Below are 27,404 nucleotides of genomic sequence, written 5' to 3' on the forward strand. Positions count from 1 at the left end.
TTTAGGGTATAAAAAAGGGTCTAAAGTCGCCCCTGCCTCTACAGCTGTGGCCTTTTCTTAAAAACTGCGGGTTATAGTGTTACTCAGATTAAATTAGCCACTCCTCCGTGTTAGCTTTGAGAGCTAACAGCTAGCTAGTTTGTTTCCTAGCTGTTTGCAAACATGGCTGGAGACCTGCGAGGCTTTGCGCTGGAGAAAGCCGAGCTGCTTTCCAGTCGTCTGAAAGAGCTCCTGTCCTCTGGAGAAGAGTATGTCCGGGCTCAGTTTGGGGTGGATTTGGGTCTGAAGCCGGAGCTGTACCCGACCTGGGTCATCCTGCTGAGCACGGCCGTGGTGGGGCTGCTGCTGGCGGCCATCTGCGGAGCTCTGCTGGCCGGGAAGAAGCGCGGAGGCTCCGGCAGCAGAGGAGGCAGTGAGCACGAAAAGGCCCATGCAACCAAAACTGCCAAACCAGAAGAACAAAAGAAGAGGAGCAGAAAGAAAACCCAGGAAAAGGTAAGTCATTGTTCATGGTTACACTTCATGCTAAACGAAACTGTTCCTGTGCTAGCTTCCTTGCACATAAAAACTGTGTTATTATATCTATCATTATCATTATTCCTACAGCCCACAATGTTTATACAACATACATTAAGATATCTAGGGACTTATTTCTATGACCCACTTACAAAATTACAAAATAAACCTGTTCGCTAAAAGATAAAACATAAAACCTGGTCATTACTTTTAAAGATAACATTTAAAAGCATTGGCTGATAAAAGGGTTGAAGATTTGAGTGTATCTAATTGTGATTTGTTTCTGTCAGATATTGGGATTTGATTTGTGATAAAGTAAAGCTTCAGTACAATATTTAATGTGTGACAGATTTAAAACGTGCTGAAATAACATACAAATATCATCTGCTCTTTAATTTAATGCATGGATGAAAATTTATAGATATGAATTACTGGATTTTTTTGGAGCTGATCGCGATATTCAAGTATAAAAATCAGATATATTGGCTTATAATCTTACATAATACATAAACACACACATTTTGCAATGATCCCTCAAATGTGGTTATCAGACACTTGTGACAAAGATATGTAATAGAGAGATATTTTACAGTATACTTTACCAATATTTTTACAGTATACTTTACCAATAACTTTAAATTAAATGAACATGAACAAAAAACATACATATATCACACTTGAATTAAGATAAAGGATCAAATATACACAAATTGCTGCCTGTATAATCTTAAAAAATAAGAAATATCAATCAGCCTGTATTTATATAGTGCCAAATGACAACTAAAATCATCTAAAGGCACTTTTTACATTGAGCAGCATTCCTACATGAGCAAGCACTTGGTGACAGTGGTGAGGAAAAACTCCCCTTTAACGGGAAGAAACCTGAGGCAGAACCGGGCTCTAGGTGGGCGGCTATCTGCCTCGACCTGTTGGGGCTGATTGAGAGTGAGAATAAAACAACATTTAAAAAAATAGGAGTGGAGATAGGAATATATATATATATATACATATACATATACATATACATATACATATATGCTGATACCGGTATATCTGGAATAGGGTCAGAGTCAGCCGATAATATCAGCTGACCGATATGTCCATCTGGCTTTAAAATGAATTGCTTCCAACAGGTGTTTATCACAACTGCCACAGAGCACAGTACAACACACCTGTGACTGTGTTAAGTTAAATAAATTATTATTTTTAAAACACACAAACAACAAAAGGAAATAATAATAGGACCTTTCAGTAAATGGTCCCTGGTGTTGAAATCAGTTGATCATTCACTGATGTGGCTCAGGAGCAGAGTGTAAATATTGCACAATCTGTGCAATCACAACAGGACATTATTCACTGATGTGGAGCACTTATCTTGTAAATGGACAAATCACAGAATAATGATCACTAAATATAATAACAGAAATGGGAATATAAATGTTACACAATATATCTAAATATTGCACATTCAAATAAAACATCTATTTGCTGATAATCTGCTATTTTTCTAAACGTTTCTTTTTTCACAAATGGTGCCGCTATAAAACCTTAAAATTACTAACAATAACAGAAACCTTATATGATACATAATACATGCTTCCCTGACATCTCAACACTCAGTGTGGCCTTCACAGTTGTTGTTTTTTTAAGGAGATCAGCATGCCAGCCGTTGTTGGTTTCATACATGAACTCTTTCATACATGACCGGTCACCCAGCACCAAACACTCTAATGCTTGTGGCTCGTATGTAGAGGAATTTCCGAGACTTTTTTGTCAGCTTTGGGAAATCAACACTGTGTACTTTCCAGGAGGCCAGGTGGTCTACATCGATGGTGGAAGTCATCAGGAAGCTGTTCAGCTCAGCTTCCATGAAGTCCTCCAGCTGCACAGTAGATGAAACACGGGGCCACAGCTCTTAAAGACTCTGCCCAATGACTTCTCTTCCTTCATCATAGTGGATGGCTCTGCCTCCGCTGCACAGCGTCTGTGGTGCTGACATGAGCCCCCTTCACCTGCAACACAGAGACAAGACCTGTTAAATTGTGCAGTGTGATGTAATTTTGAGCAATTGGGCTTGTTATGTAAAACAATTGCCAGTCAACGTAATCATCGCTATATATCTTGCATGTAGCCACAGGCTCTTGACTTTATGCCTTAGAAAGGTTTGTGTCCTTGTCATTTCCAGCCAGAGTTGATGCTCTCAGGAGAATCAGGACTGGCTTCAGGTAGGGCACGCTTACGTACGCTTCACCAGAGAGGGAAACTCCTGGAGAGGACATAGGTTGTTGTTGAGTGACTCGAGGACCTCAGTGTCCTGCTAAGTGGACCTGAGACAAGTTCTTGCCCTGCTCCACCACACTCCCGATCATCTTCTGCCTTGAGCCTCATCTTGTGGGACACTCTGTAATCACCAAGTGCTGAAAGGTTTAACTCTTACTGTGCTTCACTCAGCACTTACTTCTTTTTACTGTGGAGGACGGAAGAGTTTACAGAATCCTGTTGCCTGATTTAGTCTTGGGTCATCAGTCGCCTTGGGCCACTTCTGATTAGTGAGCATGACTAATGTCACACAAGGAGAGACCATTGACACAGAGAAACCCTCGGTCAGACGCGCTGCATAACGTATATCCAAAATCACAGCCTTTGCGATTTTTGCTAATCACATTATTTCAATCTGCGTTTTCATTTTGAAATCGATTATTCATTCAGCCGTAATAGTTAGCTGCTAAATGTGTTCCTAACGTGAAAATGGCGTTATTTTTTCAGACGTGTTAACCTGGGTAGCTGTCATGAAGCTTGTTATTCACACAGCATTGTTAATATTTCAGAAAGGAGTCCAGGACCAGTCGATACAGCCAAAACCACATATGATCACATGTTACCAGTAATGTAAAGAATCCCAAACACCAAATGAAGTTTGGATATAATAGATTATAGTTTTTATAAATGAAAAAGTATGTACCCTTTATAAACAAAAAATATCTGTTAACTATATATATTAAAGATTCATGTTGAATTTTAAGGTTAAAAGGTGAATGGAGTTTATTAATTTGTTGTTTTCTCTTTTCCTGGATTTCTGACGTCTGCCAGAAGACTCAATCCAATGGACAACCAGTGACCGTGGCTCAAGAGGAAGTTAAAGTCACTGAGGTGGTTTCCAAATTGTCCCCCCAGATCAAAACTGAGAAGGTAAGTTTGAGAAGCTCCTGTCAAAATGAAGTGCACAAAAATGAAGTGGGGGGAAGAGCGATGGGGAGCTTAAACTATACTACCATACCTCAGAGTAATTTATTTGTGTTTGTCCACAGGTGCGCGAGGTACAGTCACCGGTGCAGGTGAAAAAGAACAAGAAGAAAACCAAGACAGATTTGAAACCGGCCCAGAGTGTGTCTACCAACAATGGGAAGGAACCTGATGATGGTAAGCAACAACTGTTCAGTTGCTGCAGGGAAAATTTCACAATTACTTCTCGTTTTCAAAATAACCGCTACTAGCCCCAGGTGGTTTCAGTGTAACCAACTTGAACTCCTCCATTTGTGGTTGGCTTTACACATATTATTTAGCATTTCCTGTTGTAGGGAGCCTAGTGGTTAAATAATCACACAAACTGTATCCATCATCAACCATCCAAAATTCTTCTTTTTCATTGCTCTGCACGCTTTGAGTCACCTAATCATTTGATGTTGTTTTTTTGTGTTCCCCAGGTGCATGGGAGACTAAAGTCAGTAACCGGGAGAGGAAGCAGCAGCGCAGGAAGGACAAGGGCCCTGAGGACTCCGGTAGCCCAGGAAGTGTGGAGACCCCCAAGACCCGTGGGGAGTCACCTGCAGCCACAGTGCCCACCAATACTAAGAAGAACAGAGGAAGCCATGGTATAATTTGTTAACCAAAAATCTGAAAAGTCTTGTGACATCTCGCTCTCGCAGTCAAATATTTTGCACATACAGTACATCACAGAGGTATCTAAATCTATCAAAAAGAGATTGCCTCCGGAGCAAGTAGTCACTGGACTTAATGCATCTTGTTATCCGGGTGCTGACAGTGTATAGAAAAGCTACAGACTGGATGCTTTATAACAAGTCTGTGTACGAGTCACAGGGGGGAGCAACTATTAAAAAACAAAAATGAATGAATACAAATAAAAGCTATTAAATACAACATCATTATCACAACCTTGATGTTATCTAGTACTGTTTCTCCACTCTTTGTTTCAGAGTCCCTGCATTCAAGATCAGCTGGTAAAGTGGACTCCCAGCCCCCCAGCAGGAGAGAGGAGCCTTCAGTCAACGGTGGACGGTGGACCGACATTTCCTTGAAGATACCCGGTCAGATGGGGACTATGGAGGGGACTAAGTGGAGTGCCATCCACACAAATACACATTACAGGACCCAACCTGAACCCCAGTCCTGGGGACAGGAGACTCAAGGTAAAACCTAGACGTGGGTAGACCTTTTTACACAACAAAAATATAGATAGAGGCACGTAACACAGAAGAATATTAAGGTCGTGAGGCTTTCATGTTTGTGCTCTACTCCACACATTGGATTTGATATGGAACAATAACGATGAGGTTAAAGTGCTGACTTTCAGCTCTAAAGATGTTCATGTTCATATCAGGGGTAAAGTCAAGGCAGGCTATGGTAACAACACCAAAACATGAAAACACTGTCATTTTAAAAGCTAAAAAGAAAGAATAAAAAGAAAAATTCAATTAGATTATTCCTTGAGGTTAATTTGACTGTGGTCATATTCATTTTAAAGACTAAGTTTAACTGTGCTCTATATTTGGCAGAAGTGAAAGTAAAATAAAATTGAGCGGGAGGTTTATTGATGCATTGTGAAAACTAGGGGTGTGACGATACACTCAGCTCACCATACAAGACGAGACACGATATTGGGTTCACAAGATCGAGACGAGACAAGATTTTAACTCTATTTTTAAGAAAACTTCAATGAGGAAATAAATGACTGTTCTTTTATTTGAAATTCACAAAATTATAACATATTGCTAATAAATAAACACAAATAAAAGTAAATTGCACAAATCCTGTATCACATAAATACACAAGTAGAACAAAACATAAATTGTGTTATAATTTGTTAGTGTGACTCATTTTACTTTTGGCATCATTAGGCTTCCATAGCTGCGCTAGATTCCCTGCTCCTCCTACTTCAGGCTCTCAGTGTAGAGACCTGAAGTTAACCTGCTCCTCTCCTCATATAAAAAGAAGACAAGGCGTGCGAATGAGCGATAGAAAACGATCATCTTTTTTTTTTCTTTTTTTTTTTGGTGCGCCCCTTAATTATAGCTTCGCGAGACAAAATTCACTACGACAAGAAATATCGTTGCGTTTCTGTCTCATCACACCCCTAGTGAAAACTGAACATATCTGTAAAGTGGTTCTGTCCAAGTCCAAATTTAAACTAACTCTGGCCACAGCAAAGACATCCTCAATAAAATCAAAAGAGGGGTTATTTTCCTTGTCTTTGCTGATATGATTGACTGTAAAACACAATGCAGCTCTGACATCTGGCACAATGAAATAAGTACTGAAAAAGCAAATTAAAGCTTTGTGATTGCTTTTCTCTTTTCTTTTCTTTTTTTTTGAAAACCTCTCTGTTGATGTCAAATCTGAGCTACTCCATTTGTTTGCCAGAGCAGCATTCCAACACAATAATCTTTCTCTTTCTCTCTCTATCATCACTTCAGCAGCATGGAGTGGCATCAATGGCAGAAGTAAGACTGAAATCAACCCTGCGTCGTTCTCCATGCTGGGACTAAACACCACAGGTTGGAGCTGTGATTAACTGTCAGCTTTATCACCCAGTCATACACCAGACTTACTTCTCATATCTCTAATCCAAATAATATATTTCTTATCTAGTTTTTCACTTCAATTTAACAGCTACCATTATTTTTATAGTTATAAATTGATCACCGATTTCACTTTCCTCCTTCTCTTATTCACCTTCTGTTTCTCTTAGATTCAGTATCAAATTCAGTTGGGCTTCAGTGGACGAGACACCCAGAAGTTGATGATGAATGGTCTGGATTCAGTGAGTGTTTCAGCAAACTCCTTCCACATACCAATAAAGTGCTTCTCCTTCTCCCTCTTCTCTTTCTCATTCTTCTTCTTCTGCTCCTTCTTCTTCCTCTTCCTCTTCTTCCCTCTCTGCAACTACTTCTTCTTCTTAAAGCTAAATACATACTTTATTATATCAAAAAAGTACCCACTCAGAGAGATACGTATCAACTTTTTTTTTTTTGTATTTAATTAAAATCCTTTTGATGTTAATTGTTAAGATGGGGTTTCAGCAGTGGACCCCAGCTCCGACTGGAATGCCCCATCGGAGCACTGGGGAAACTATGAAGAGCCTCCCATGTTGGCGACACCAGCCCCTGCCCTGAAGGAGCAGCCCGCCCCCAGCAAGGTCTGACTGACGCTCACAGGGCCAAGTTACTTTATCTTCAAAGTCCCCACATGGCTGTTTAAATCTGCTTTCTGAAAATTATCCTTATTGTTAGGCAAGGCCTGAAAATCTTGCTAAATGATAAAAATCTGCAACAGAATGCTTTTAACCCTCCTGCCATGAAATTCACTGTTACCAGAATTTAGTCTTCCTAATTCTCAACCAGTCTGAACCTCTGTTTTTGTTATCGCAGGTATCAGAGGATGAGAAGGACACAGAGGATCCTGCCGGGGGGGCAGCCAAATCCAAGAAGAGGAGAAGAAAGAAAAAGAAAACAGAAGAAGAGGCTGCATCTGAGGCTCTGGTAAGAAAAAAAAACATCAAGCTGTCACATTTGTATTTATTTGTACATTGTCACATCAAAAGAAAGTATCTGCTTTCTTTCTTCTGGTAATGTTATTGCATTTGTTTGATTTTTAGACGGCGAGCACCGTGCCCCAAGAGCTTCCTGCACCAGCCTCCAAAAAGCAGAATCCCAGCATATCCTCCTCTCAGAGTAGGTTAAACTGTCCTGACTCTGGATCTGTGTTCACTCATGGCGAAGCAAAAATGTCTTAAATGTCTTATTAACTAGCTACTAATAACTGTTTAATCTCTCTCCTTATGCATGCATTCCTTTAAAGCACATACTGTAATTTATGTCTATCTTATTTTCTATTATTCTTCTTTCATCAACTTTCAGAGAAGTCTGAGCAGGTTGTGGAGCCTCCGAAGCCGTCCCAAAAGAAAAAGGTCCGAAGGGAAACATGAAGTCACATCACAGGTCTACACAAAACTTATGCAAATGATTGTTAAAAGTGTCACATGCAATAATTACCAGGTACAGTTTAGTTCTGAGATACGTTAACAGTTTATCAGTTACCGGAAGAAAAAAGAAAAAGAAAACAAGCAGCGGATATCAACCTGCTTGACTAAATAAAACAATGAAATGTGGTCCTATGGACTTAAATCTTACCTAATTTGCACTATTTGCTACACTGCAAACAAGAGTGGAGTTTCAGGAGAGCAGTGGAGGTACATGTTTATGTTCATATTTTAAATGGCATCAAAAGGGTTTTTTTCCCTCCAAGAGTTGTTTTTTTCATCAATTTTAACCCAAAAAAAGAAAACGGGTTTTATTCATTTTTATTTTTTGCTATAAGAAAATTTTAATTTCCAAGAAAAATGCATATTTTTGCTGCCCCAGAATGTTGCACTTTGTTTTGTTTACAATGCTGCCGGCCGTCCTGATATGAATTACTGAAATGTGTAAGAGCACGCTGCATATGAGTGCTGGTCTCAGATCAGTTCACACAACACTCACATACCATATGTACACTCAAGGCTGTGAAATGATGGTCATAGAGCAACTGTAATGTAAAAAATGAGGGGAAAAATCTAAAATCCTGGTTTTGTGCAAAAATGTACTCTGAAGTCTTTTTTCTTCCCTCTTTGTGTTTCCCCGCTGAGCTGTGGCGGAAGAATACATCCCAATAGTCACATGTAGATTTGTTGCTGGGACAAAACATCTGCGATAACCTACATGTGACTGTCAAGACAAATATGTCAGACTTCCGAGGCCTCGTTTCAGTTTCAGTTGAACTTCAAAATCCGTTTTTGCTTGACACAGTGACTTTATATCTTTTTATATTTGTGCCACATTTCTTCCGGTGTAGTCGCTCTGTGAAGATATCATCGCACAGCCTCGATGGACAAACTGTTCTTATGACATATGAGTGTAAAATAGACTCAAACTTAACAGTACAAACACTCAACATCAAACATTTACTTCCTGTTGGCCCCTTTATGAGGAATGACAGCTGTGGTTAGACTGAAGTACGTGTCAATAACAGTGATGACAAGGTTCCACCACAGAGAACAAGGTGTCCTCCTTACAACCTTTACTGCTGTGAAATCCACCTTCCTGCTTTCTATCTATACGATCACATGCTCCAAACATTCATAGTTTTGCCAACATATTGATCCTCTTGAGTTTCAGAGCTTATTTAGCCATATTTTGTTGAAACTGTGACAATAGAAACTTTGGGTTTACAGATGAACAGCAGAAAAGTTTATTTTGGATGAGATGAATTTTTTTTCACAGCTACATTTGGATTTTAGACATAAAAAATCCTGATCCTGGACTCACACTGGGGGCTGTTGATATGTTACGTAGGGAGCGCAGTAACAGAGTTGGACCACCAGGAGGTGCTGTAATGTGAAGTTAAGCAGCAGTGGGAATGCAGTAGCACATTTTAAGTATTGCCCCCTTGACTTTTATCTGTCTGAGTATGTTTCTTCTTGTCAGACTAGACTGTGCATTGATTTTTCTAGAGACATTTATGGTTCCTTCTGCACTCTACATGATTTAAAAAAAAAACCTTTTCTCTCTTTTTTTCTTGTGCTAGAAAAAGCCATGCCATTATGTACAGATTGTAAGGGCTTTTTTCCAGTTCTGTGATTGCACTGTGCAAAAGGCTGTATTGAGTTCCTTTTTTTTGATGTAGATGAATTGTTTTTTCTACCTTTTTGCTGAATGTTAAACGTGTACCTTTTGGTTTGTGACTGACTTCCAGGATTTATGATGGAGGAAAAAAAAGTTGTTTTGGACATAAATTGAGATTGAAGACATACATAGAGACAGATATTTGAGCAGCTTTAAATTCCACGTCCGTTGGTTTTTGAACAACACATACACACACACACACACACACATAGTATAATACAACAGGAATTTAATTGACTCAAAGTTTTTACAATTAATTCCATTGCCTTAACCTGTAGTTGTATAGACAGTGCATTTGCGAACCTTTTTTATAGTTTTCATCTAATTGCAAGTTTTGATGTCAGAATTAATTTCATCTTGCATGACTTTGATAATAGTACTTTGTGTACATGAAATTAAAACGAGCGATCTCTTGCTTTAACTGTTAGTACTTGGTCCTGGAGTACCACTCAATGTATATATACTGTGATCGGAGACATATTGCAGTTTTTCTGTGGGGCAGCCGATTGAGTGGAGACAAATAGGACTGTTGTTGGTCGGCTAATGAGCCTTATTAATGCATCACGGTGTTGATCAGCTGGTGATGGTACATAGTTGTTGGTAGACCTGATAGATCATAAAGAACAAAAATGAAATGTTGCTGTTGCAGCAGACGCCTTTTTTTTCCTCATTTGATTTTTACTGATGATTTAAGATGATTTCAATCAATGTATTTATATACTGTGTCACTAGGAAATGGTTTTGTGAATGATTTTCTTTATTGGGGAGATTCAAATGATATTTCTATGTTGAAAATGAAAAATAAATAAGAAATGCTTGATATCACTTTGTACTATTCTGTTTTTGTCTCTCTGGGGAAACTGAAACTATTGATTTTTTTTCTTCTTAGAGATGAAAGCCTATTCTTTAATTTTGACTTTAAACTGGGGTTTTCAAAGTGGGAGGCAAGTCTTCCCAGGGGGTCTCCAAACAGTTTCAGGGGAGATTTAATGAATGAGAATGGAAAATATTGCGTAAGTTATCCAAAGGAGACCACATAGAAAAGCCTAGATGTGGGTGATTTTGTTAAAGAGGAAGTTCAGAGATGAGTAGCTTTGGGGAATGTTAGTTTTTCCCACTTTTCCAGAGTCAGAAACAAATAAATACCATCAGACATATCTTTTTATGTATGTGGTGTAGTCTTAAGTTATGTTGAACAGTAATTTCAGGCTATTTTGGTTCAATTGTTGAGTGTCTATGGGATCAAATAACCTAATAACAATCCCACAGGCATCCAGGAATTGAGCGAAACAAAGCAAGTAAACAAAAGGGGGGTGGCTGGGCGCCTTTTTCTAAGCTTTGTATGAGGGGAGGCCCACAGTCTCAGACTTTGAAAACCCCTGCTTTGAAAGACAACTGTAGAGCCATTCCACCAATGGCTTTAGAAAATTGTTAAAAAGATGTGACAGCACACAGAGTGATGGTGCAATAAGGTGTTGGGTGGTGATACATGTTTTTAAACTAAACAAGTGGAATAGTTTAAGAGGGTGAAAAAACTGACTACCATCTTGAGCTCCTCAAGTAAGTCATAGATACTACATAAGGTTGTTATTATGAAGAAATACTGATAATTTAACCACTTCAAATCATTTCTTATTTAATTATTTTTCATATCAAAATAACCATAAAATATGAGTAGGAGGAGTTTCCATTCAGCTGATTTTACACACAAGCAATAACACTGATACTAAATGATAAAAAATGTGGCTTTTGCTGTGTCCACTGCTATGTTGTGTTGGTTTTCACAGTAAAAAAAATAATCCCAAATCTGTGACTAATACAATGTGGATTCACTATATGGTTTACGGTGAAAAACTGTGTCAGCAACAAGGGCTGTGATAGGCCCCCCGGTCGCAGTGACCCTCCTGAGGCCAAACCGCTGCCCCAGTCAATGTGGTGAGTCGGTCGCGTGGCACGTTTACAGAGCCTGACCTCCTTCGCCTCATCTCTCTACATCCCTTATCTCTCAGTTCATTTAGGATTTACCCGTTTTTAATCTCTCGCAATCTCTAGCTCGCAGTCCATTCACCTTCCCTTCAGAGAAATATCATGAGGTTTATTCTTTTTTAATATTATTCTCTGCCAGAGGATTGTTTGTTTGTGTGTATGAAAGGCAGATATATTAATAGTGAAGGTCACTCTCTAATGGTTGGTACTACAGTTGCTCAAAGCCCTGCTCTGAATCCCGCAGGCGATTGTATGTGTGCTACATTGAGATATAAAATAGTAGAGTGTCCAAACGTTATAAAGCCACTAATAAATCTGTTCTCACAATCACTGACACTGGGATTTATTGCAGGTCTGAGGAAAAAAGGATTAGGCTTTGTATTTCCGGTCATTATGTCAGTGACCTCTCCGCACTTACGCAGATATATCAGTTTAATTATACAAATATCATCACTGTGACTGTTATACGGAATAATTGGAAGGCTACGCAACACTAGCTGAAAAAGAAATAAACGTTCATATTGATGTTTTTCCTCTTTTATATTGCACTCCAGCATCTAAAGAAGTGGCAGTCTGGTCAGTGTTAAGTCATGGCAGGAGTGGAAAATCCCCTAATGTTTTCCACCCACCAGAGCTTAGAGATGTGGTCACTGGCCCATCTGTCAGGCTTGGTTTAGGTTTGTCCAGAGAAAAACAGAGAGAGAGAGAGAAAATGAAGGTTTCTTGTTGCAAAATCGCGTCAATTTAAGTGGTTTAATTTAGTTTTGAGACTTTGGCTTTTTTCAATTTAAGAGAAAGATGTACAATCGTGGTGACGTCATCTCCTTCTAAATGTGGAGCATCTGCTGGTGTCAAGAATAAGACAAGCTGTATAATCTTGATAGCATTAAGATAAACTGCCTCATTTTAGGAGGTTTTTACTTTTTGTATGAAAGTGTTGGTATGAAAGCTGCATTGAGGCACAGCCAGACTGACCTGCTACGTGCTATAAGGGCCCAAAATTACCTAATTAACACCCCGTTTCTCTTCTCCACTATACTGCAATGGCCCCAGAGTTCCTCTGTGGGAATAAGCATCATGTAAGCACAATATAAACTCAATTTATGAAGGTCATTAAGATTTTGATGTAGGGCCCCTCTTCAAGACAGGGGCCTCAGGATCAAATTAAAGCAGCACTGACTTAAAGGCATAAGACTTATTCTCATGTTCCAAAACAAAATTACAATTAAGGAAGTTACCCCAAAGCAGTTTCCCATTTTCCAATTTGGTAATCCATTTCACCTGGAGACAGGTGAAATGATTGACAAAGTTTTAAGTTCAGATTAAGATCCATAATGCTGTCAGGTCACGTTCAAGACTGCATTACATTTTTCAGGTGTGTCTGAAAACAACAGTCAGGTGCCCATATGAAAGAGGTTCTCATTTCTCCTGTTCACACTCAGTATTTAAATATCCCCTTCAAATATGTTTTCAATGTAAGTGATGTGGGCCAAAATGTGTCATTTAGTGCAACAATCTATTTAAAATGTTATGACATAAACTTATATGAGGCCTCAGCAGTCTGACTTAGTCATATGAAGTGGATATCTGTCACATTTGCAGTCTTTTTAGCATCAAAGTTCCTTTTTCTGTTTCTCTGCTGAGCTGTGGTGGAGGTATAGTAGCAAAAAGAGGGACTTTGGCATTTGTAGCATTGCAAGATATCTGATTGATTTGACCCATTTGGATAGCTTTAGATAAACTGTAAACACATTGTTGCACAGAAGGGGGATTGTGTATTTTGGCGCCCATCACTTACATAGTAACATAATGGAGGCCTCTTCACATCAGTATTTGAACAGGAGGAATTATTATGGCAAGAAAAAACTATTTGGGCTCCTGACTATTGTTTTAAGACAAACTTTTTAATCTCTTTTTGTACAAACAGGTTATTTTAAATCAAGTTTATTTTAGTTTATTTTAGTCTAAATAGAGTGGAAAATGAGATGTGAAAATGATTCTTTTTATTTACTTTGATGTTACTAGTTATCTCATTTGCACCTAAGTACACATATCATATCATTTTAAAAATATTTTGTATATTTTAGATTTCATGAGTTGTATCTCCACCAGGATATGTTGGCCCTATTAAGATATAAAACATGTATATCTCATGGTGCACGTTGCCTATTTAAGGGTTAATGGGTTAACTGGGTTGTTTGTCAAACTAGTGAAACATTCCAGTTTCTCCTAATAAAAAACAGTCAGTAAAAGGGAAGGAAAAAATAAATGTTTTTTTTTTATATTGCACTGTTTAAAAGCACCAGATTGAGTTTACTGGAATATTCTGCGTGATTATGAAGCATTGGTCAAAATCCTCCTGCGGGTCATGTGACTCCTGGATGAGCCAGATTAACTCTCTCTCTCTCTCTCTCTCTCTCTCTCTCTCTCTCTCTCTCTCTCTCTCTCTCTCTCTCGTCCTTTCTTTCTCTGTGATTCAACCACCACCGACTCACAGAGAGAAACAGGCGAGCACAGAGAGAGCAAACATACGCTGGATGTAGATATAGATGTGGTGGTTCTCCTAAAAAAAAAAAAGCACCTAGGAGACTCTAACATCTCCTCTTCTCTCCTTTTTTTGGTGTGTTTTTTTGTTCATTTGTGAATCTTGACTTAAACATTATTTCCGGCAGCATTCATGAAATAGCTCGACATCTACACAGCAGGATAAACAATGATTTCACCGTGGGACCGGTGGTACTCGACGAGCTGCTGCCTCTGCTGCCATGTACGGACGGGCACCATCATCCTGGGAATATGGTACATGGTAAGTCTTCATGGTCTTAACCCGAATATGTACAAATAAACATGGCTTAATGTGTCTAATGTGCGATGAAGTGTGAGTTTTTGGAGCTTTGGCTTGCTACGTTGTAGCTTCTCACTGCTGTTTGTCATTTGTTTTCTCTCCCATTTCTTTCTTAAAGGATGCCATCGGTTTATAGATGAATTTAACGCATTTAAAACAACATTATGTGCTCATTTATCACCAGCGTTTCAATTTGGGGCTTTCTATTTAGGCTATTTTGATGTAATTGCTTGTATAAAATAACGCTTTATCAGGATTAGATTCAGATTTGTTCGCCAAGTAGCAAATGCAATGAATTCAGTTTTGTCCAGATGGCAACAAAGAAGCAATAAACATGAACACTAACATAGTTCAGTGTTAGAGAGAATCAGCGGTTAACATTTCTGTGTATTGGCGTGGACTATGTACATACATGTAGACATGATTTTTTTTTTCTTAAATCTGAATTTAGATTAGAAGTATTAAGACTACATGCATGCACATTGGTATGATAAAAAAACAACAACAATGTGAGTGCAAAAAAACAAAATATCTGGAAGTATGATGGCTTTGTGCATACATACTGACATGATAACTGAAAAGGCTGGATGTAGATAGAAGTATGAAGACTATATGTATCCATACTGACATGATAAAAACAATGTTTGTGCAAAAGAACTGGAAGAAATATAGAAGTATAAAGCCTATGTGCATGCATGTTGACACAATTAAAAACCTGTGTGAAAAAGCTGAATGTATATAGAAGTATTAGGACTATGTGCATGTAGACTGGCATGATAAAAAAGCATTGTGTGTGCCAAGAAGTGTAATGGCAATGGAGACTATTTAACAGAAATATGAATACCATTGTAGATATAAATCTAAATTTGAGAGTAAGTTAGCTAAGTGTGTGTATTAACTGGATATATATCTACAGGGCAGACAAAGATGCATTATACACTATGAATTACAATGAGATATGGAGGTGAAGTGTTGTTGGTTGAAGTGTTGTTGCAGACTATAATCATATAAGATATGGATTTCTGCATAGTTCACCTTTACACTTTTTGAAGTGCTGAATTGATAATCTCACTAACCTTTTCCATTTGATTTGTCCTACATTTGTACCAGAGTCCAAAGTTAAATATAGGAGTCGCTTCTGTTTTTACTGTAGCTATGGGATAACCTTAAGTTTTAAACATAGTGCAGTAAGCCCGGTAAATCCCTGACCTTTACTAAGTGTTTGTCCCAGTCTGTGTTTGAGCCTACTACTCATCAAGTGTCTCTGTCATCAAATCAAGACAAGCAGACCAGAAATAAAGCAACAAATAGCTCACATAGATGAAAACAGTCCAGCAGTTTTTCATATATCACATATATGAACATTAGAGTTAAAACAATTAGTCCATTAATGGATTGTAATCAACAGAAGATGTGTTTAAAAACAGTTTTGATACATTTTGAAGTAATTTGTTGAGGAAATATTGCAAATATTTGCTGTTTTCGATCATCTCAAGTGTAATTATTTTCAGTTTTTTAAATATATTTTAACAAAACAAACTATTTTACGACGTAACCTTGGACTCTGTGAATTTGTGAATGGTATTTTTCACTATTGAATTAGTTTTATAGACTAAAAGATGAATCAGCAATATAATCCATAGACTAAATCCATAATATGTAAATTTATAGTTAAATATTTTTTTCTATTTGCATTACTGTCATATCACACCTAAAAATAGTCTACTTTTTGGTTGTGTGAACATCTTTATACCACTGCTAAAAGGGAAAGGATGATCCAACACTCAATTAATGAGCGACTTTGACATTTAATATTATTTTTTTTATTCTCCTACAGCTCATCAATGCGGTGGTCTTACTCATCTTGTTGTCGGCTCTCAATGACCCAATTCAGTACCGCTACCACCTTACCAGCTCCGAGCTGGGGACCGACATCGACGTCATGGACGATGCAAGTGAGTGCGACTAATCCCCTCATTGTTACACGTCATGACTCGTTATCAACTGTACAATAGATAATGTGAAACGTCCTTAATGAAGCAGCGTGTTCTCTAATGAGCAGTTCCAGATGTCCACGGTCATTCAACACACACATTTAAGATGTATCTGTATTAAGTGGCAGTCTAAGTTCATTTTGGTTGTGGACAGACAATTTTTCTAATGACAAATTTCCCTCTTAGACATAAATGACTCACAGGCAATAATACATTTAGAATAATTCTTATGTTAGTGCATTCATCTCTTCCCAGAAAGGATTACACTCACACATCAAAGGGCACAATATTTTTGTCTCAGTGCCTCCAGTGTTAGTGTTTCATGTGTGATCAAAGGTCATTTCACTCATATTTAATTTAATGTGGATTTTAAGTTAAACTGGCAGCAAGTTTCGTGCCTCAGTGACAGTATTATTTAGATGTATCTCCCTGCTCTGCCAGAGAGTGCTCTCTCAAACCATCAGTCCATATTGCCCCATGTGTTTCTGCAGCTGAAAACCCTCCTCTCCTTTTTGCCCATCACCACTTTTCCCAAAGTGCTGCTCTCAGCACAGACATAGCTGAGTCGGCCAAGCTACATAGAGAATAAATCAGAGTGCATGTGTATTTTCAGTGCTTCCCCTCCAGCGGCTATCATCGTCACCGTCGCCTCTGGACCGCCACAGACGCTGTCACTGGCCGCTCTGATTAAAAATGACTGCTCTAATTCTTCGTCGGATTAAAACGGCCATCTTGACTGACTCCCCCCCCGCTCAGTCTTTGCTTGTAGAGCATCAGTCAAAGGTCGAAAGTGGGAAAAGAAAGGATGATGTGATTTTGTGATAGTCAGGTGTTAATTGTACAAAGACTCACATGCTTGGAAATAATGAAATTAAAACTCAGATCATATGTATGGATGAAATTTGAAGGATGAGGGTTAGGGTTAGTGGCCACTTCATTAGGTACATCTGTGCAATCTGATACAGTCTAATACACCAGCTCTGCTATAAATTCAACATTTAAAAAGTTTATACATTTTCAGTTTGTGTTGACATGATCAGAAAGGTGATAATTCTACTTTATGTTTATTATTGAGCTCATAGTGGGTGATAGTGGTGTACTGGACTGCATTATATTGAAAAATGTCCCTAATATTTTGCCCCCCTGATGTTTGTTAATGGAGTGGACAAAATATTAACGACACCATTCAATATAATGCACTCCAGTACACCACCACCACCCAAAAGGTAACAGCACAGAGCAGAATTATCACCTTTCTGACAATATCAACAAAAACTGAAATTGTATAAGCTTCATAAATGTAGATTTAAAGCAGAGCTGTTATATTGAGTTGTATTACATTGTACAGATGTTCCTAATGAATTGGCCAGGGACTTTATATTGTGTTCAAGCTGCAGTGTAACACTTTTGTCTTCCCCCTCTGGCAGTGACAGTAATTATACAAACACTGTCGTCACATTCTTATGTCAGAGGCTTTGTCGTAGCCTACTCCGTCACTGCGGATAATACAGTGGATAAATTGTTTCAAGTGTCACACAATCCCTACAAAGTGACTGATTTCATTATCAGAATTTGATTCACTTGATCCAATAACATTTGAAAAGTATAGAAGCCACACGATTAAATTATTTTGTCCCCGTTCAAGTTAGCAGAGAGCTAACCGCAAGATAGACTGAGCTGCTGGCAGAAGTCTCTCATGCTCAGTATCCATTCATCTGACCAGCGAACAGGAACATCAAACACGACACCTGATTAAAATCTCCATATGTTGAGGGAATTATTTGGCAGTGATAGGCCTAATCAGTATCGTGTGAACTTGTTTTGCAAGTGCTCAAATGTAACGGGACATTCATTTATATGTGAGTTCCACCCTGCAGGTTTAACATGTGTGTGTGTGTGCGCCAAGGGATTAAAAGATGGAAGGGTATCATCATTTCCTGGGTCTTAACACAGTATCAGTGCCGTCATAATCACTGCTGCTGAGTGTAAGGGCACACCAGCAGCAGTCGTAATGATGAATTTTCACTCAGTTTGTTCTGAGCTTTTATTTTATAAAATCAAAAAAGAGTAAAAAAAAAACCTCCTGAACCACAAACACTGCTGGTAAAAATCTAACAGGGAGGGATTCATTGATTCATTTGTTTCACAGCCAGCACTGAGTCCAAATACCAAGCTCAGTAACTGTCAATACCACATAGTGATCTTTTACCAGCACATGTCCGGTCTGAGCCAGACGTCAGACGATCCCTGTGAGTGGAGTCATCACAGTGACACTGACGAGTGTCTCATCAGTCAGTTTTTATAGCTGTAATGTGAATGTGAGGGAGGGGTGCGTTACATTTTGTTAAATTTAGCACCTCTTGCATAACAATCACCCACGTGCTGATCATGTTTTGTGCGATACAGACTGCGTGCTAAAAATAGCAAGGCTACTCAAGGTACTTTGTTTTGTAAAATCCTCGTCCCTGTAAAGACTTTTGGATTACGTCAGTGGATTGTAGGGTTGCTCGGAAATGACATGTTTGTTGTTGTTCTTTACCGGTAAACTAGATTAACTATTCTCACGTTGTTCTGTTTTTCCCCTTTTTCAGATATCTGCATAGCTACTGCAATATCCCTGCTCATGATTCTTATATGTGGCATGGCAACATACGGTGCTTACAAGGTAAATAAACCAAAAATGAGAAAGATTTATGTTTTAAAAAATCATCCATTCAGAGATCTGAACTTTGTGTTTCTTTATCTCTTTTCAATCTCTCCTGAATAGCAACACGCTGCTTGGATCATTCCATTCTTCTGCTACCAAATCTTCGACTTTGCCCTTAACACACTGGTAGCCATTAGTGTGGTGGTTTACCCCAACACGGTGCAGGACTACCTCCAGCAGCTGGTGAGGACTGTTTCCTTACATCTGAATCACCTCTTCTCACCCCAAACAAGCTTTTTTTGTTCTTAACGGAAAAACTAAATGTTGCACTTTGAATACAAACCATTTCAGATCAAGGAGTAGCTCATGAAGCTTGTAATAATTGCTCACATATAAGACTTATTTGGGGGGTTAGTTCTTCTCCGGAGCATCTATTGAGTAACACTTCTAAACAAGAGGCATTCAGTGACAAAAAAAAACAAAAAAAACAGGCCACTCAGGCATGAACACTGGTCTTAGTTATGTAGATTAGGTGTCCATTTTGGACTCCTTGGATGTTAAGAGCTCAAAGGTCAAGCTTTGTAAGAGTCTTATTTTAAAGAAGAGGCTACTAACTTTCTATTTCACATTTCTCTCCACTGCATTTATTTATTTTCAAGTGCCTCTTTCTCTTTCTCTTTTTCCCTCTCTTTCCAGCCGGGGACATTCCCTTACAAAGAGGACATCATGTCCACCAACAATATGTGCCTAGTTTTTGCAGTTCTTCTCTTCATTGGCTGCATCCTCTCCTTCAAGGTAACCAACAGTCTCTCTCAGCAGCTTTTTTTAGATTGTTAGCTATGATATTTAAACTTAAAACTTAAATCTACCAAATGATTTAAGTTACTATGAAACTAAAATATAACAGCGTACACTGTACATGCAACACATTGTCTCAGATTCTACACAGTGGATGAGCATTGCTCACTCACAATTGTGCAGAAGTTGTTCATCATACTGCCATGTGATTAAGCCAATTAAGTCTCACACTGTGCTCATCTCTTAGCATTATAAACCATATGGCATGTGTAATGAATCTGCCAGTGTGAACATTTCCATTATCGATGCCCTACATGAGATTATCACACAGTCAGAGAGCAGCGGGTCGGAGGGACAACAGGAAACCAACTACTGTCAAGCTAATTCCCCCTTAATGCATGGATGATTCTCCAGGCGCAGCTTTGCTCTGGGGCTCTGGGACAAGATGGGACATGAAGTTGCAGTCATCTGTACAATCAAATCAAGTTGTTTCTCCGCTAAGCTCAGATTGGAAATGTTCTCGGCAGATATCCAGAGACAGAGCTGGGGTTTTATGATCAGGGGCAGCCACTGGAAGACACACAGCGGGACTCAGACAGAAGTTATAAATGTCATCTCTCAGACAGAGAGTTAGGCCAAATATTTTGGTAGTTAAACTGCTAATAGCTTTAAAAGTCCACACTTAAGATCTGTTTGCTTTAAAACATTAATCTGAAATATGACTTTAGCAAAATGAGCCGCAGATCCTCTTTTTCAGTGATGGGTTGCACTTAAAGTGTATTGCCCACTGTTCTGATTTAGCGGTGATATAGTTGATTCAGTCCTCTGGACTGGGCCAGACCGGAAATCTGATGGATGCATGGAGCTCTCAGCACAGCTGCAGCTGCAACACCTGCTGAAGTTCCTGCTCAGGCCAACATCCTCCTGTCGAGTGCACTTGGCATAAATGACAGAGACAGATGGGAAAAGGGGGAGCTGGAGAGAGGAGGGGAAGGGATGCAGTGGATACGGAGATGTAGATGAATACATGGTTGGATGAAATAAACTTTATTTCTATAGGCACCTTTCCAATCTGAAGTGCTTCACATAATACAATATATACCAATTAAGTAAAATAAAACACAATATCATACACAAAAACACAATAAAAAAAAGCAATAATCAAGCATATAGATGACACATTTTTTTAAAAAAGTTGGTCAATCTCAGAATCTGTAGCAAAACGTAATGCCAGCCCAGTATATTCTGATTAAAAAACAGTTTAACCCAAAATAAAAAGATTATTTAGAAGTCAGAATAAATATTTGGCTTTTCTCAAAGTATATTAATAGAATTAATGTGTTATCAACATCTCTAATATGTTGTTATACAAGTGCAAATGTGTGCAGTATGGTGCATACTGGTTGACCTCAGATTAGAGTTTGTATCACAGTGAGACTCAGCAGATGGTATAGTGATCGGTTAGCAGGCCGACTGGCTTGCAGGTCGGTGGGTTGCTCTTACTGCTGCCTGCTGGCAAAGGTATCGACTCAGCACGCTACTCACAGACACTCACAATGAACCTCCTGTTCCCCTGCCAAGTCAGACAAACCTAAACCTCAAAGCTTTGCTGAGGCAAGAGATGCCTGAGAAGTTGCCTCGGCTAAAATGCCGGATGAAGAACCAGAAGGGCAACACTGCATTCAAATGTTATTTTTTACAGTCAGATTTATCAAGTTGTGATATGATGAATCTCTGCTGTCAGCACATCTAACCTTGATGAATGGATGACATCATAGCCAGCACCATCAGTAATAATGAAAAGTGGCGACAGCGCTAAAGGTCACCGTGTGTTCTTTGTTTTCACCTCCCGGGGGACAGGCCTACCTGATTGGCTGTGTGTGGAACTGCTACAGATACGTGAGCGGGAGGGGCACCACAGAGGTCCTGGTTTATGTCACCACCAACGACACCACGGTGAGTGAGTCCACCACATCCAGCGTCCAGCTCCTCACCTCAAGGACACACTGACAACCCCTCCACTCTGTGATAATAATATAATTGCTTTTGCACAACATTGATTTTTTTTTTTTTTTTGGCTTGCAAGCTCTCTATTCATTTTTTCAGCTAAAGTAATTCCGATAAAGGCTTTGAAAACTCGTTTTCATCCACCTGCTTGGTACATGAAAACAGATGCTTAACTCAACAAAAGTGAAGTTTTATTCAGCAATACTAAATCATAGACTATATGTACTTTTGCATGTTATTGCAGTTCAGTGAGTCGGTACCGCTATATATACAAGGTAAGGATTTAGGCATTACTCGTACATCCATTTGTGTTTAGAGCAGCACTTTAGAGTCAACAGAAAGTTAAGTTTTAAAATTAGTACATGATAAATAGTGAAAAACCTCATTAACCTCAACCTCAGACCTGAGAAGTTAAATGAATCCACATCACACAGGAGGACAAGAATCATTTGAAATTCAGTGAGATTAATCATTTCCACAATAAAAAAAAATTAAGTAAAATTCATAGTTTAAAAGAAAAAAAACACATACCAATAAGACAAAAGTATTTCTCATTTTTATTGACTATTTTAAGAAGAAAATTTATGAGCAGACATATATCTTGGAAGTAGTCAGGTTATTTCAGAATCATATTTTATGAAGCTTTAGAAGCTTTTTCATCATGTGTGTTGTGGTCATTTCAAATAACTATCAGATAACTTTTCAGAAAGGGGTTCAGGTTAGTGTGGTTCTGCTTTAAAGTCACTATAACAGGAATAATCTACCATGTCACAGTTCCTACTTTCATGTATGGGTAAGTGTAGGATGTTAAACATTCATGAATTATTGCCAGATTAATTAGATTGTATTAAGGTAAACCAGCAATTGTGAAGTGATAGCACCCCTTAAATCTTCACCTGAATAGTTGGTATTGTAGATATTAAGTAGAATAGCCTGCTCAGTTCAGTGAACATGCTCCGGGATCAAAATTCGGTATTTGAGCAGTTTAAATGGCCGTGTTGTTTGTCTCAGTTTTCTGACGGTCAGTGAAGTGACATCGGTGCTGTGGGTAGCAGTACAGAAGGTGCTGTAGGTCATTCTGAGGTGTGATCGGCCGGCTGGGCGTCCTCGATCCCTGCTTGTCCCCTTCAAGCGTTGACTCATGGGGTTTCTGAGAGGCTTTAGCGTAGTCACTGTTTCCATTTGTCTGCTTGCTGTAATCCTCCACACTCATACATAAGACATTAATCTGCCTCACACCCGCTGCCGTCTCAATACATCGCTCTTCATCTGTCCGTCATTTTGTCCTTGTAGTGACGCGGTCCTCCCTGCTTCACACTGCTGATACTTTTCACCTTATGAAACAGATCCTACAGACAGGAACAGATTTAGCAGTGTATCATCATATCGTTCAGCAAAAATGAGATATGTGACAGTCAGATTTGTCCACTGCAGACATGGTGGAGGCATTTCTTGCTCTTTTGTCCTCAATCAAATGTCAAAGAAACACTTGAAAACATTTGGTTTAGAAATACCTGGTTTATACACAGTACATTTTTTTTCACATATTACATTCTCTATTTTAATTACTTATAGAAGTTTGCACAAATTAACTTATTGAGATAAAGCAGAAAACAGAAAGAAAGTCAATGAATTACAGTCATGTTATTCCTTAACATAACATAACAGTTTCATTTCATAGGCCTAAGCAACTATATATAGTATGATGGGACTATTTGTTACATGTAAACTGAGTCTAACGGTAATTTCATTTCCTGTACTTCATCTGTGCTTGTTCTCTTGTGGAAAAATCCTCACTAAGCCAGTCAAGCATTTCCGTACCACAAGCAAAACAACATTCAGCAGGTATCAATGTCTGCAGTCAGGGATCACTCTCTGTGTCGCTGTCTTGGGATTTTATTGCAAAGAAACCTTCAAAACTTTATGAAATGAAAGAAGTGATTTTGTAAAGCATTTGCAGCTTGAATTTATTCAGTTATTGTGTTTTATTAAACTTTTTTTTCTGTGAAAATTAAAAACAGCATCATCTCTGGTGAAAATGCCAAGCTGGTTAACAAACACAGCATCATGAGACAGAAGATGTTTCTTTAATTTAGGAAATATACAAAATGGCCCTTTAATGAACAAATAATACAAATTAACAAAATTTTGACTGTGGATCATTAAGTAAATGGAAACAAGAAGTGAGTGTGTCTATGTATGAATAAATGGATACCAGAAAATCAAATATTTATTCAAATGGATTGAGGAAACTAAATGAAGCAAACAACAGCTGAGGCAACTAGGTCAAAATGAAAGCTACAAGCATCATGAATTTTAATTAGAAATGTATCAGGGGACGGTTTTTATTTAAATGCAACAAATATTAATAGCACGCGGTTCATAACATCATAACAGGCTGAACAGCTCTTGTATTGGAATGAACAGTGACCACACACACAAACACACACACACACACACACACACACACACATGTTGTAGAGCTGAATGAATCGAGTGCTACATCTATTTTTACTATTAGAAAGCCGGCAGTGTGTCTAAATGGCTTTTTACAGCCTCGAACATCAAGTACCCAGCTGCTTATCTGTGTGCTTTTATATAAATGCCATTAAAATGCACAGGGGTCGGGCCTCTTTCTCTCACTCTTTTTTTTGTCCTTTCCACCTCCTCCTCCGTCCCTCCCTCCCTTCCTCCCTCTTCCTCTCTATATATCTCTGTCCGTCCTCCTCTCTTCTTCTGGACATGTTACATAATTGTCTGCTTGTCCGCTTCATTTCAAATCCCTGCTGTGATGTGTTCGCTGGGCCTCCCTGGCTGCTTCACAATTCCATCCCCTCAGAGCATATTCTCTCTCTCCCTCCCTCTCTCTGTCCCTCTCTCGCTCTCTCTCGCTCTCTCTCGCTCTCTGCCCCTGAATTAGCAGCAGAGCTGGTTTTATAACACCATTTACAGTGAAAGACCTCTGATAGAGGATTGTGTGGAGATGTTATCCTTGCAGATTGTCGTGCCTTCTGTATGGATGGAATAAAGGGCATGAAAGATGGAGAGGAAACCTGCAGGAGTGGCCAAAACTGTGGCTAAAATCACTCTCTATTTGCTAAATAGTGCACTAAATTTACTGTCTGCATTAGATGTAGCAGAAAGCTTCAAAAAGCTAGTAAGTAGAGCTTTTCTTAGATAAGGGATGCACTGATCTGTGCTCACATTTCCCCAAATAGTAAATCTGTGTCTTTAGAATAATTTTGATAACATGAGGTGAGGAATTCCTTTAGCACCTAATACTGAGTGGATGGTCCACCTTGAGTGTGAATGGGTGTATGAAAGTAACTGATACCGAAAACATGTTATGAAGATGATGACAAAGAAGCTGTATTTAATGTGGAGCGGTTATATGTAGAAGCACAAAAATCTGATGGGTATGTTATGACAAGATACCAATAAGTCGTTAACATGGCCACTAAATGTTTTCTTCCTGTTTTCTAAATCTGCTGTCGATCGAGTCCAAGAGTTGGACAGATTTAGGCAAACATTCCCAATTCACAAGGACATGATTTACAATTTAAAGCTGTCAAACTGAACCACGATTGCTTATCGGCATGACTGAACAGCACTCTGCTTTTCTGCTACGTTGCAGGTCCTGCTGCCACCGTACGAGGAAGCCATCGCCATCCCACCGAAGGAGCCCCCGCCTCAGTATATGGAGGCATGAGAGGCGTCCTCTACGGATCCCAAACACCCCAATACCTATCTCCCCAACACTTCCCACTATTGCTGGAACACCCCGAAAAACAAGACACATCAACGTGTTAGAGGCTGGTTTCAGCTCGGATTCGTGACTCTGCCAACATTAGATTAGGTTAGGGCGACCTGGAGCCAGTATTTCTATCAACTCCTCCCCACCTCCACCACCTCTCATTGTTGTGACGTATTGTCCACCCCTCTCGTCTCCTCTGTCCTCCTCCAAGGACATTATCGCAGCAACTTCAACTGCTCCCCCTCCTCACCACCACCTCCAACCCTCCCTCTTGGCAGCTGCTGTCCCCTGGCAGCGTCTAAACTCTTGCACGCCCTGAACACTCTGTCCCAACTTCATTTGCACTTTTCTTTGAGTGAATCGTGCAGCGGTCTGGCCACCAACTGTTAACCCCCTAATACTGTGAATCTCCCTCGTGGTCTTTGTCTAGAAACAAACTACCTGAGACGAGAGATAGCGACAGAGAGAGTGAGAAGGAAAGCGACATACATGATCAGTTATGCAAGAGCACTTTTTTTCAGAAATTGACAAAATTCCTTCTTTGAATGTAATGTCGGGGTATTTTTGTATTTTTTGTATAACAGTAAAAAAATTGAGAGAAAAATGAAGCAATTAGGAAAAAGGGTGACCTGTTGTGATAAAATATCATCTGTTGTATTGATGTAGCTTGTCCTGCAGGAAATCATATTGAAAAAGGGTTCCTTGACCAATAACAAGTACGTCTTCCTTTTGTATCAATGTTACACTCAGTCTGTAAACCTGTTACCCACCGACTGCCAGTGAAAACCGTGTTCACCCTCTTTGATTTTAATCACAATCTATTCCAGTTTGCCTTCCTGTTCCAAGATTTCAAAAAGTTAAGAACGTGTAAATCATCCAGAGAAGCACTTGTCACTAATTGTTTTACACATTTGCACACTTACAGATTCACAATCAGACATACTCGAGGCAATACGTGAAAATCTAAAAATGTGTGAACATTAGTGTGTGAAAATGTTTCAGCTGAGACGTCTGTCCTGTGTTCCCGTTGAGTTGCAGCTGCAATAGCATCGACTGTGTCTTTATGAGGTTTTTTTCTACAAGGATCATGGTGGTTTAATGTGATCTTTTTAGCTGAGCTTACTTAGCTGGACTGAGGGCATTTTCCTATAAAGACGGCGTGACATGCTGCTGTATGTGCAGACACTGTGTGTGAGTGTGTGTGTCTGTGTATGTGTGTGTGTGTGTTTGTTTGCGTGCTTGCCTGCGCGCTATGTGTGACATTACGCCATAACTCCCTTTATATGTAGTAACATTTCTTTTGCACATGCAGTGATATCATGTCGAGATATTTCCTGTGCTGGTGACCTTTTTTCAGATTAACGATGGATGGGATCTAAAGCATTGATTTAGTTTAGCATCGTAGCACAAAATCAATATTCAGTATATGAAGGTAGTTAACCAGATGCTTGTGTTTTGTCTCTTTAGGCAATCAGTTGAGCATGATGAGGAATAATAATGGAATAAATAATATTAGAAATGCTTAATCCCATTCTTTCCAACATTTCCCAAGTAGTATTTGCTACCAACAAAAAAAAAATGGTTCAGACTATGCAAGACTGCATTTAACGACTCGTTAGACCTGGAAAATACCATGACGTAGTTCTCTATTTGATACTAATACTGTAGTTGACATTGTAGCCATTTGTTGGCCCCTTCATCGTTGTCCCTGTGTGAATTATGACCGCTGCTTTTGCAAATCCAACAAAACCGGAAAATGAAATTGCACTTTAAGGTCAGTGTGAGCTCTGACGTGTTTGTGTTTTATTCATCTGTGACATGGTCAAATCATCAGCTGCTCTTTGTGTGCATGACGCAAGCTACATTTTTAAAAAGGCAGAAGTAAATGTCTCAGTGCTTG

General features: G+C 39.1%; 2 protein-coding genes across 5 annotated transcripts; both read left to right on the forward strand.

Annotated features, from left to right (window-relative positions):
* The first annotated feature begins 129 nt into the window (after window positions 1–129).
* On the forward strand, window positions 130–10,298 carry mtdha (metadherin a). Of its 4 annotated transcripts, none has more exons than XM_053334899.1 (11): window positions 130–495; window positions 3,607–3,705; window positions 3,825–3,936; window positions 4,221–4,388; window positions 4,731–4,943; window positions 6,228–6,308; window positions 6,503–6,574; window positions 6,822–6,949; window positions 7,182–7,292; window positions 7,409–7,484; window positions 7,671–10,298. In XM_053334899.1, the coding sequence occupies exons 1-11, from the start codon at window positions 163–165 to the stop codon at window positions 7,736–7,738; spliced, it is 1,461 nt and encodes a 486-aa protein (XP_053190874.1). In that variant the 5' UTR covers window positions 130–162; the 3' UTR covers window positions 7,739–10,298. The 4 variants fall into 4 exon arrangements, with proteins under 4 accessions (XP_053190874.1, XP_053190877.1, XP_053190876.1 ...); XM_053334902.1 differs by having other exon boundaries at window positions 6,834–6,949; XM_053334901.1 differs by having other exon boundaries at window positions 6,231–6,308.
* Window positions 10,299–14,172: 3,874 nt separating this feature from the next.
* On the forward strand, window positions 14,173–25,537 carry laptm4b (lysosomal protein transmembrane 4 beta). The gene is made up of 7 exons (XM_053334535.1): window positions 14,173–14,265; window positions 16,142–16,259; window positions 18,890–18,963; window positions 19,066–19,188; window positions 19,642–19,740; window positions 21,604–21,699; window positions 25,385–25,537. The coding sequence occupies exons 1-7, from the start codon at window positions 14,173–14,175 to the stop codon at window positions 25,457–25,459; spliced, it is 678 nt and encodes a 225-aa protein (XP_053190510.1). The 3' UTR covers window positions 25,460–25,537.
* The last annotated feature ends 1,867 nt before the right edge of the window (window positions 25,538–27,404 follow it).

This window comes from Scomber japonicus, chromosome 15 (assembly GCF_027409825.1).
Source record: "Scomber japonicus isolate fScoJap1 chromosome 15, fScoJap1.pri, whole genome shotgun sequence".
Lineage (NCBI taxonomy): Eukaryota > Metazoa > Chordata > Actinopteri > Scombriformes > Scombridae > Scomber > Scomber japonicus.